Here is a 12,344-nt window from a genome sequence, read left to right on the forward strand (position 1 = left end):
ATTCAAAATCTATTGGAAACATTGAACATTTTTGTTGTAGTCTGGTTCGTAGCTGTACAGACGACGGCACAACAAGCTGTACACTGCAAGTTGCAACACGTTATTATGTTGTAATAGACACTGATGCGCTTTAATAATAATTCATAATCTGACGTGCTAGCATCTGTAGTATGTACTATTTATTACCAAAAATTTCATTTTTTCTTTTCAAATAGCGGTTAAAACACCCAAAACCATGCAAGTTGTCACAAAAAACACACAAAATGAAGCAAAACTGTCCGACCCGGCAACCATCACCCAACACAAAGCGGCGGACGTCACGCAAGCCTGTCGCTCTGGCACGGCTTGTACGCAGCGCCGGCACAGACCGGGCTGCTCTAGCGCTGTGCGTTCGAAGCCTAGGCGCAGACCATTGATTTTTCGTCGGCCGATAGTTTAGTCGGGCAGTTGATCAGATGGGCATGTATGGAAGTGCGCACATTACGCCGATTCGATTTGGCCGATTCTTCATACAATTTAAAATCAGGCACAACTATCGGCCAACTAAAAATCGATGGTCTGCGCCTAGTCTAAGGTACGATGCCCATTGACCGGCGCGCGGCGGAGCGCGTCGGAGAGCACTCACACGGCCGTAAAGAAAATATAATTTTATTAACAGTTCTTACGGCCGAANTAACTCCACTCACCATATGGTGTGGCAGCGTGCTAGTACTCCGCATGAGGTGCTCGTCGTAGGCGGCGTAGGCGCCCGTGGCCCCGCCCACGCCGCTGACTCCGCCCACTCCGCCGACTCCGCCCACGCCGCCGACTCCGCCCACTCCGGCCGCGCCGTATAACGCTGCCGCCGCGTAGCCCGCGCCTGCGATGTTCGCTACGGAGACAAAGATGGATTTCATTCATAAACATTCAAAGAAAAGAACAGAGGTTCTAATTTTGGAAATATATTCTTTATTGTCCACTAGCGGCCGCCCGCGACTTCGTAGGCGTGGACCCCGTTTTAACTAATATTACTGTGATTCAAATACGTTTCGTTATTTAATAAAATTTCAATATCTTTGAACAGCGCTTGATAAATGGCGTTGCACGGCTTCGTCGTCCGCATGAATATATTTACGAACGTCAAAAAGAATGTTGATAGATGGCGCTTTTTGGTAAATATTTCTCACGTCTTATTTATTTATTGAAATTCAGTTTGTCACATATCGTCATAAATTATAGCCTATATGTTATTCTGGGCTATAAACAATAATAATAATAATGTTATGCCTTATAAATAAAAAAAATACTGTAAGTTTCGTCGAAATCCGTTCAGTAGTTTTTGCGTGAAAGAGTAACAAACATGTTGATATCCAGACATCCATACAAACTTTCGCATTTATAATATTAGTAGGAAGTAGGATAATAAAGGAGCCCATAGCCGCCGCCGCCGCCTAGCCGAGAGCGATAAGGGTGGGTAGCTTCGAGTCATTGGACGAAATTGTACGTGGTCGGCGACCGGACTTTAGTTATAAAGTAATGAGTACCTGCGTTGGACATGGCGGCGGGCGCGGCGCTGGCGGCGGGCGCGGGCGCGGTGCTGGCCGCGCTGGCGTGGTGCGTGCTGCCCGCGCTGCCCGCCGCTGCTGCTGCCGCTGCTGCTGCTGCTGCTGCTGCTGCGTGCGCTGCGGAGAAGCACGGTTCAAAAGACTTGTGGTGTCAAGCCCCAGAAGGGGGAGAATTGACTATGAGAAGGGACATGGATCAGACAAATTTGTAGGAAGTCAAGCAAAGCGCCCGGGGAAAAGAGCCCAGAGCAAGTACCCGCGCGCTCTCCCGAGATTCGGTTCGTACGCCGTGAGGCAGGAAGAACCATGGGTGGTGGTGGGTTATTTCGGTTCAAAAGACTTGTCTTAGACACCCCGCAGACAACAGACTATTAGTTGGCCAATATTTTAATTTGAATGAAGAATCGGCCGATACCAATGTGCACACTTTCATACATTTCCAATGTCCATACTGATTAACAACTTAACCCAACTATAGGCTGACAAAAAGTTAATGACTCACTTAATAAGTACCCCTAACTAATAAATATCCCATTCTTAAAAGAGGTTGATACCTTTACAGTCACCTCCCATCTCGTCTCCCGATTTACAATAGAGGGAAGCCGATATTACATTTCGGACTCCTACATTCTTCTGATTAAATTAGTTGCGAATTCCAAGACAATTTGCCATTCCCGTGACTACTCAACCTTCACTAATTGGGTTTCATTGGAGACCCAGCTGTAGATCCTGGCCACACAAGAGTTGCAACGATGGGAACGGGAGGTGGCACCATTTAGCTTATTAAATCTTTAAAGTAGCCAAAGTCACAAACATGACTCATTTAACTCAAAATTTTTTATATTGATTGTGGTTTAAACATGAGAAAAAATTGCACAGACAGTTACTCTAGAATTTTTATCACAGAAAAAAGCATTAAACTCTAAACAAAGGACTCCACCAATGTTTCTACAACGACCGGGCCTGCGCTACCCAGATCCTTTCCTTGTCTAGATTTCTTGATCACTTTTTATTTGAAAGAAAAGTATACAAGTAGAACTTAACTTATCGATAATACTACACAATGTACTCACATGTGGTGGTTGTGGCTACTTTGGCTGTGGAGGTTTGTGTCGTGGACGTGCTCGTTAGGCTACTGCTTGGCGTCACCGAACTGTCGTACTGCGGACAAAAACGTTATGACGGTCAATACAACTATTAAAATCAATATTTGCAGTTTATTTTTAAGTTTGCGTTACAGCAGTGTTAACCGCAATTAAACGCAGTAGTTGCCAAACTCAAACGATCGAGACAAGATAATGCGATGGGAGATCGTGACCTATACTTGACTAAGCTGTCTCGGTTTCGCTCGCAAACTAATGTTTATACATAGTTTTAAGTCATGTAACGGTCGAGGTCTCTCGTCTCGGTCACGGCTTTGGCTGCCTTTGATCATCCATCATGATTTCAGTCACAGAACGTCCACTAATGAACTTGGCCTATACCAGGGGTGGCCAACTTGATTAGACAAAAGATCTACGTTTTCTAACGAAACCCTGGGCGATCTACCACTTACATATCTTGAAATCTTAAATGAAACAGCATAGCTTAGTACACAATCATGTAGTATTTTTTGCCTTACCACGATCGACTGGACTAACGCCCGTATTCACAAACGGTGCTTGCTTAAGTGAAGCAGCAAATCGAACGCAGAGCGTTGAATAGAGCTCTGTGATTGGTTCGTGTGTTACCCTGTGCGTCCACGTGCACTGTGAGACTTCATAGTAATGTTTGTGAATACGGGCGTAAGTCGCGATCGACCGGTTGGCCACCCCTGGCCTATACGATCCCTCATTGATTTCTAGATTGGCCGGTTTGTTGCGCCTGCGGCTAGCTTCCAGCGCCTCTGCTATCTTAATAAGTCAACCTTGTCTACGTTTTTCGATGCTCAAACGCATTTGAACCTTAAGGCCTTAACACAAGGCTCACCTGTGCGTGCGGCGCGTGCGTGTACTTGGTGGGCGGCGTGTGTGGTAGTACGGCGCCGCCGTGTATAGCGCGCTGCCGGAGCCGTGCTGATCTCGACCTTAAGGTGCGGACACAAGGCTCACCTAAGATCCGCAGGAGAACCAAAGTAACCGACATAGCTCGCAGAATTGCTAAAATCAAGTGGCAGTGGGCGGGGCACATAGCTCGTAGAGACGATGGCCGTTGGGGCAGGAAGGTTCTCGAGTGGCGACCACGGGCTGGAAGACGTAGCGTGGGCAGGGCTCCTACTAGGTGGACCGACGATCTGGTAAAGGTCGCGGGAAGAGCCTGGATGCGGGCAGCGCAGGACCGTTCATTGTGGAAAACCTTGGGGGAGGCCTTTGTCCAGCAGTGGACGTCATTTGGCTGAAACGAGGACGTCCACTGCTGAACACAGGCCTCCCCCAATGCTTTCCATGTTGATCGATTGGTAGCGGCCTGCGTCCAGCGCTTCCCTGCTACCTTTATAAGGTCGTTAGTCCACCTACCACGTTTTTCGAATCTGAACCTTAAAGCCTCGACACAAGGCTCACCTGTGCGTGCGGCGCGTGCGAATGCTTGGTGGGCGGAGTGTGTGGCGCGTGCTGTTACAGATAGCCCTCGCACCCTATATTGCTTACTTGACATTCCGCCTTTTGCCGACTCATCCTTTTTCATCCATAGCCTGCGATACCTCGCATTTCCAAGTCAGTCTCATTCCACCATCCGAACTAGACGGCTGTCTTATCCTTTTAATCTCGTGTTCTTTTTTTTTAAAACCCAAATCCCCAGAGGCTCATAACAGTGCGCAGCGGGCGCATAGTACGGCGCCGCCGTGTACAGCGCGCTGCCGGAGCCGCGCTGATCTCGACCTTAAGGCCTCAGCCTCGAGTTCAGCGGGCATATCTCGACAACACAACCCCGAACACAACACTTCGCCGCTAAAGCGCCGCGCGAGCTGCCCACTAAACTCGAGGCTGAGGCAGGCCTGTTCATCTCCGCGAGTTTACATCGAAAACAAAACACGCTCGATGGCCCACCTACAGGATACTATTCGACAAGGCCTCACATACGAGCGAACATTGACTCACGCACGCGTATTCTCGTGTATGATGGAAGAAAATAAAAAAAATGGTGTACTAAATACTGTGCAGTATTTAACTGCCCAAATAATAATAAAAACACGGAATGTACTTTTTTAAGTTGCCTCAAGACACTGAGAGGTAAATAAGTAGTTAATATTATTCATGATAATTCATGCTAAATCATGTATTTCCTCCGCCATTTTCCGCAGTTTGGCACCTCACGTCACATCATTTTACCGAAGTCAGCCCTATAGCTTCGGCGCAGTGCCGATCACTGACGTTTGTCAACAAAATGGTGCTTGACTGTTGAGACAGGCTAAATTACACCATATTGTTAATGGCATTGAGCATACATTTTTTTAAATACCTTCGCGAAGTAAAACTTCTGTACGTAGTACTTATTATTATTCTCACCTGTGCGTGCGGCGCGTGCGAATGCTTCGTAGGCGGCGTGTGTGGCGCGTGCGCAGCGGGCGCGTAGTACGGCGCCGCCGTGTACAGCGCGCTGCCGCCGTAGCCTGCCGCTGACGATGACGTTTGCTGCACAGAAAATTGCAAAACAGGTCATTACAAATATTCAGATAAGAAACAACACATTTATTATTGTATTCACGATTTAAAAGATTGACTCTACAGTTTTGGTAGACTGAATAAACGGGCCACGGTACCGATGACCGGCAACAACAAAACGTTTACACAATTTTTAACATGGTTTGTATGGAATCGCTGCACACGTGTAGCTAGTAGCGACATGCCATCTGTGGCGGCCACTCGTGACTCGGATTCCGGGAAATGTCACCGGTGACATCCACCGATCACCTTTGTTTGCACGGTACTGAAGGAATCGGCGCGCGGCACAGCCTTATTATAGGTATGAATAAGGTATTAAAATTATGCGAAGAACAGGTAATAGGTCCGTGACAATATTTTGAATGAAAAATTTGGCTATCTGACTCGACGATCGGACACTACACTACTCAGAAAGTGATGTCGAAGTAAAGTCATGTCGATATTCAGTAGTGTCGGAGTACCGTAATTTCGAAGTAACGTTTGTCGGAGTTTATTTGTGTAGCCGATACAACCTCTATGGAGTTGTAAGTGCTAACACCGACCTGGTATGAGTTGATCATGGGCTGGTACTGCGTGAGCGTGACGCTAGACGGATACGCGGCGGTCATGGCTGCGCTTGCGCCCGTTAGCGACGCGTTCGTTGAGTTCACCTGCAAATGAAGCGGATTAGAAAAAATTAACTTATGTAGAGGATGGGACATTATACCGACAGGGCTTACGGTGTGACTAATGCCAGGCCTGTTCATCTCCGCGAGTTTACATCGAAAACAAAACACGCACGATGGCCCACCTACAGGATACTATTCGACAAGGCCTCACATACGAGCGAACATTGACTCACGCACGCGTATTCTCGTGTATGATGGAAGAAAATAAAGAAAATGGTGTACTAAATACTGTGCAATATATAACTGCCTAAATAATAATAAAAACACAGAATGTACTTTTTTAAGTTGCCTCAAGACACAGAGGTAAATAAGTAGTTAATATTATTCATGATAATTCATGCTAAATCATGTATTTCCTCCGCCATTTTCCGCAGTTTGGCACCTCACGTCACATCATTTTACCGAAGTCAGCCCTATAGCTTCGGCGCAGTGCCGATCACTGACGTTTATCAACAAAATGGTGCTTGATTCTTGAGACAGGCTAAATTACACCATATTGTTAATGACATTGAGCATACATTTTTTTAAATACCTTCGCGAAGTAAAACTTCTGTACGTGGTACTTATTATTATTCAGTGCTAATGCCCAGAACAGACGGTGAAACGTAACTGCAAAACTGCAACTTTCTGATGATTCTGATGAATGAAACTGAAAGTTTCAAACTGGTCGCGTCAGGTGTGGTCTCTCAACGGTCGCTATGGCAAAAACTTAGATGCAACTCAAAAGTAACTAGCAGTTGCAGTTTCTTTGCAGTTGCGTTTCACCGTCTGTTCTGGGCCTTACGGTCGACATCGAATGATTTATGCGGACATTTTGTTTTGGAACCGATGGAGTTTTTAAACCTAGACGGTATGAACAGATTTATCTCTCAACAAAGTCTAAACAAAAAACTTAATTAATGTCAAATGTAGGCATAACGCGCGGATCACATTTTAAGTGGCTATTGAGCTGGAATGATTTACGCATACTCAAAAGAAATGTCATGCGTGATCGGGACATTAGCCAAAACAATACTCCTTAAGGGAACGCTATGGTCTTTTATGTGTATCTTTTTACTAACGTAAAAGGAGGGTAGTTGTAAGTTACCTGCGGCGCGTAGACGTTGGCTCCGTATACAGGCGGATGATGACTGACGGCGTGCTGTGCGTACACATTTTGCGCGCCCGTCTGCTGTTGGCAAAACAAAACAATCAGGACTAGTCTATGTGCTCACCATTTGGCGCCACTGTCCAACTACTAGCGAGTGAGTACCTTACACGCAAGGGGCACCTAACTGAGGGCTTAGTGTGAGTTTACATCAATCGTCCTCACTAGTGAGCGCATAAAAAATTACATTAAATGTATGACAGATTGTACAGCGCGCCTAGCGTAAACTTTCAAGAAGTAAAATTTTCATATATTTTTTTAACGCGCTCACTAGTGAGTACTTTTGATGTTAACTCACACTCAGCCCTATGGTGAGTGCAAATACGGTAATCCTCCTGTCACTCCAAGTTGGATTTACACTCACCCAAGTTCGTACCACTGGCTAGTAAGGTCCTGTCACTCGTCAATGGCGCCATCTAAGATAGCTGTCGAGTTTTTTATAGGTGGTTCTTATTGCAAACAGTCAAAGTTGTGTATAGTAACTGTTAATGTAATAAACTACACCTAGTATACATTTTACTAAGTTTTTACTTTGTCTTGACGTAAAATACAACCAAACTATAATGTAAATTGATGTTAGTTTATTGGTAAGCATACCTTGGGCCTATGGTGTGAGCTTAGGTGCTGCTGCGGCGCGGCCGTTGTTGCAACTGCGTCCGCTGCTGACACTGACAACTGCTTCATCGTTGCGCTTAACTGCTTCTCCACCGCTGCGGAAGCATACGTCAGCGTTAAGGTACGTTTACATTTTATTATTCGTCTAGGTGACGTCATATGCCATCATAAAGCATCGTCGTAATCGTCAAACTTTCGCGCTACATTATGCTCGCAAACATGACTAAAGCCCGGTCTGTGAGCGCGTAGAATTTTGTCCAAGGATGGGTAGCTTGGGGTCATTGGACAAAATTCTACGTACTCACAGACCAGACTATAGTAAATTTCAATTATGACACTTGACAAGATCATGTAACGTAAAGAGAGTATAGCCTGACCAGGAACATAAAAACCCTGGCATAGAGGCGCGTCAATTGCATTTGATAGTGCAACACTGAGTACAGTCGTACCTGTGTTAAATTAATAGGCTAACTTTATGTATCAGGATTCAGGATTACGGGCTAATTTGATATTTTCATAAATTAACGAAAAAATATTATTATAGGTAACCTGGTTTAAATAAATTAAATGAAACAATCAATCGAGCTAGTAGGATTTATTTTATTATTCATCAATAACCAAATTCAGAACTTGAATATTCAACTGCAATGTCTGCTCATGAACGCTTCAAACTCGGTACTTCTATCCAATTCCATAAAATTCAACACTTAGAAAGAGACAAAAAACTTTAAAATAGGTAGTTGAAACAAACCACAGCTAATTTTCATAGTGGACTGTACTATACGATAAACATGTCAGTCAATTTGACAACCTTTGTCGGAAACATTATTCAATGAAAATATTGTCCGAACCCTTGGTATTTCTCTTCGACAAATACTTTAACACATTGTGAACCACTTTTCTTTCACGACTATAAAAAGATTTTAGCAATTTCATTCACAAAATCAATTGCGCACATTTAAAATAAAGTTTGTTTACACTTTGACAGCAATAGACTGACATGCAAGGTGACATGTCAATGAAGTTTTCAGTTACTGTTGCCATTAAAAGAAATTAGTACCATTAGTTTTCCGCAACATGGCGAGGGTTTTTATGTTCCTGGTCAGGCTATAAGAAAGAAACAACAATCAGAAAAGCCGAGGCGTGTAAAATGAAATGGTTTTAATTCAGTTCAGAAAAAAATTTGGCACCGATTTTGGACTTAACACCATTGACATTAAATTCAAAATCTATTGGAAACATTTAACATTTTTGTTGTAGTCTGGTTCGTAGCTGTACAGACGACGGCACATCAAGCTACACTGCAAGTTGCAACACATTATTATGTTGTAATAGATGCGCTTTAATAATAATTCATAATCTGACGTGCTAGCATCTGTAGTATGTACTATTTATTACCAAAAATTTCATTTTTTCTTTTCAAATAGCGGTTAAAACACCCAAAACCATGCAAATGGTCACAAAACACATAAAAACACACAAAATAAAGCACAACTGTCCGACCCGGCAACCATCACCCAACACGAAGCGTGGCGGACGTCACGCAAGCCTGTCGCTCTGGCACGGCTTGTACGCAGCGCCGGCACAGACCGGGCTGCTCTAGCGCTGTGCGTTCGAAGCCCAGGCGCAGACCATTGATTTCTTATCGGCCGATAGTTTAGTCGGGCAGTTGATCAGTATGGGCATGTATGGAAGTGCGCACACTACGCCGATTCGATTTGGCCGATTCTTCATACAATTTAAAATCAGGCACAACTATCGGCCAACTAAAAATTGATGGTCTACGCCTAGTCTAAGGTACGATGCCCATTGACCGGCGCGCGGCGGAGCGCGTCGGAGAGCACTCACACGGCCGTAAAGAAAATATAATTTTATTAACAGTTCTTAGAGTCGTAATTGCTTACAACTGATTAAGTGACATTTCTGTCATTCATGTTCGTCCGGATTGGGCATCGTACCTAAGAGTAATGCACAGCCGGCCGAGAATGTGCTCTATCGTATTGCTTTAAGATTGTAAGTTGATAGGAGGCAATAGAACTATTATTGCTTAAAGTTTAACTTTATAAAATGGGCAGATAAAGCATTTTTCTGGCCGACTATAAGAAGAGTATGTAGAGCATTCATACAGAAATAAGATAATATTTTCGATCTTATTCTATCCTGTCGGTCTTATTCCTGTGAAAACTCCCAACTTTTACTTGATTCCCCAAAAGCTTACGTGGGATAGTCCCCACGTTGATTTAACTAACTATAAGACATATCTACATGCCAAAAAGTTTTTATTATACCCCCTTTCAGCATCAATTTCTGACTTTCCCATGTCAACAATACAACACACAAAGTATGAAGCATAATTATGTTATTCACATCAACGTTGCTTGGGACAAGTTATTCTCTAGATCCACACGTTGGACGAATGTCGTTGGGACTTAGTACCAATGTTGGGACCAACGTAGTCAGTATAACAACAACTCATATGACATAGCGTTGGTGAAAGCGTATCGTATTCGCACCAACGTTGGAACAAGCTATTTTTAGATCCAGACGTTGGACGAATGCCGTTGGGACTTGATACCAACGTTGGGGCCAACGTAGTCAGTATAACAACAACTTATATGACATAGCGTTGGTGAAAGCGTATCGTATTCGCACCAACGTTGGAACAAGCTATTTTTAGATCCAGACGTTGAACGAATGCAGTTGGGACTTGATACCAACGTTGGGGCCAACGTAGTCAGTATAACAACAACTTATATGACATAGCGTTGGTGAAAGCGTATCGTATTCGCACCAACGTTGGAACAAGCTATTTTTAGATCCAGACGTTGGACGAATGCCGTTGGGACTTGGGACCAACGTTGGGACCAACGTAGTCAGTATAACAACACTCATATGACGTAGCGTTGGTGAAAGCATATCGTATTCGCACCAACGTTGGAACAAGCTATTTTTAGATCCAGACGTTGGACGAATGTCGTTGGGACTTAGTACCAACATTGGGACCAACGTAGTCAGTATAACAACACTCATATGACGTAGCGTTGGTGAAAGCATATCGTATACCAACGTTTTAACAAGCTATTTTTAGATCCAGACGTTGGATGAATGCCGTTGGTAATTGGTACCAACGTTGGGGCCAACATATGGAGCCAGCGTATAACAACACTTACATGAGGTGGCGTTGGTGACTGGAGATTCTGTCGTGACGGGCGCTTGCGTCGTTGGCGCTGATTCCACCACCGACGAGAGCGTCTCGCTTAACTGTTGCTGGAACAAAACAATACAAGGGAGATATCAATCGAATTCGAAGGAAGATGTAGAGATTAATTAAATAAATAAGAGTACGTTTATCAGTTATTAAGACGTACATACGGCATTAAGTTCGCCTTATGTATCGTGGGGTTTATGTGCACAAGAATAGAATAGAATAGGTTTATTGACACAATACATAAATAAATGGTCCTTCGAGCCAGATATGAACCAGCGACCTATGGAACCGATAAATTAGTGGTTATCACGCCATTTTATCGATTGTCCCCATACATTTTGACGTCGATAAAAATTATCACGGCGCGCATCTTAGGCCTACTGATGTATGTGTTGTGAAGTTTTATCAAAATACGTGCAGTAATTTTTGCGTCACAGAGTAGCAACTTCCTCTAATCACAACTTTAGGCCTATTCCTTACCTAATTAATGGAAAGCAACGATTTGAGTCAAGTTATTGGCATAGTTTCTTGTGATTTCAATTGATATAAAGTCAGGCTATAATTTTACAAATTCGTTTGTTATTCCAGCCAAATGACGCCCACTTCTGGACAAAGGCCTCCCAAAGATCTCTACTTTTACTAAGTACTCACCATACTATTAGAATTAGGGTAATTAGTAGTAGTAGGCGCTTCCGTTGTTGTTTCGTGACTACTTGACACCGGCTGAGTTTCCGCTTGTGACGTCACTTGCTGTAAAAAACACAAATTTTGAGAAAAAAAACTCCTTTCGCTATTTACTTATCTCTAACCTCTTTTCGAAGTATTGGTTAAACCAGGCCTGTTCATCTCCGCGAGTTTACATCGAAAACAAAACAAGCACGATGGCCCACCTACAGGATACTATTCGACAAGGCCTCACATACGAGCGAACATTGACTCACGCACGCGTATTCTTGTGTATGATGGAAGAAAATAAAGAAAATGGTGTACTAAATACTGTGCACTATTTAACTGCCTAAATAATAATAAAAACACAGAATGTACTTTTTTAAGTTGCCTCAAGACACTGAGAGGTAAATAAGTAGTTAATATTATTCATGATAATTCATGCTAAATCATGTATTTCCTCCGCCATTTTCCGCAGTTTGGCACCTCACGTCACATCATTTTACCGAAGTCAGCCCTATAGCTTCGGCGCAGTGCCGATCACTGACGTTTGTCAACAAAATGGTGCTTACAGGATACTATTCGACAAGGCCTCACATACGAGCGAACATTGACTCACGCACGCGTATTCTTGTGTATGATGGAAGAAAATAAAGAAAATGGTGTACTAAATACTGTGCAGTATTTAACTGCCTAAATAATAATAAAAACACAGAATGTACTTTTTTAAGTTGCCTCAAGACACTGAGAGGTAAATAAGTAGTTAATATTATTCATGATAATTCATGCTAAATCATGTATTTCCTCCGCCATTTTCCGCAGTTTGGCACCTCACGTCACATCATTTTACCGAAG

At 43.6% G+C, this 12,344-nt stretch overlaps 1 protein-coding gene and 1 long non-coding RNA gene across 2 annotated transcripts in view; both read right to left on the minus strand.

The window, feature by feature from the left end:
• Positions 1–12,344, minus strand: part of lig (ubiquitin-associated protein-like lingerer) — a 57,740-nt gene that overhangs the window by 21,841 nt on the left and 23,555 nt on the right. The window contains exons 9-14 of the mRNA XM_028301286.1: positions 11,475–11,573; positions 10,786–10,882; positions 7,598–7,710; positions 6,941–7,024; positions 5,728–5,835; positions 5,030–5,155 (exon numbers count right to left, since the gene is read on the minus strand). Of these exons, the coding sequence (XP_028157087.1) occupies positions 5,030–5,155; positions 5,728–5,835; positions 6,941–7,024; positions 7,598–7,710; positions 10,786–10,882; positions 11,475–11,573 (627 nt within the window). The remainder of the gene's footprint in view (positions 1–5,029; positions 5,156–5,727; positions 5,836–6,940; positions 7,025–7,597; positions 7,711–10,785; positions 10,883–11,474; positions 11,574–12,344) is intronic.
• LOC114350469 (uncharacterized) lies at positions 1,622–4,154 on the minus strand. Its single transcript, XR_003655699.1, has 3 exons — positions 4,085–4,154; positions 2,618–2,705; positions 1,622–1,661 (listed from the first exon to the last, which is right to left on the minus strand). It is a non-coding gene; the product is annotated as an uncharacterized LOC114350469 (long non-coding RNA).

This window comes from Ostrinia furnacalis, unplaced genomic scaffold (genome assembly GCF_004193835.3).
Source record: "Ostrinia furnacalis isolate ACB-3 unplaced genomic scaffold, ASM419383v2 OfSCF0907, whole genome shotgun sequence".
Taxonomy (NCBI): Eukaryota; Metazoa; Arthropoda; class Insecta; order Lepidoptera; family Crambidae; genus Ostrinia; species Ostrinia furnacalis.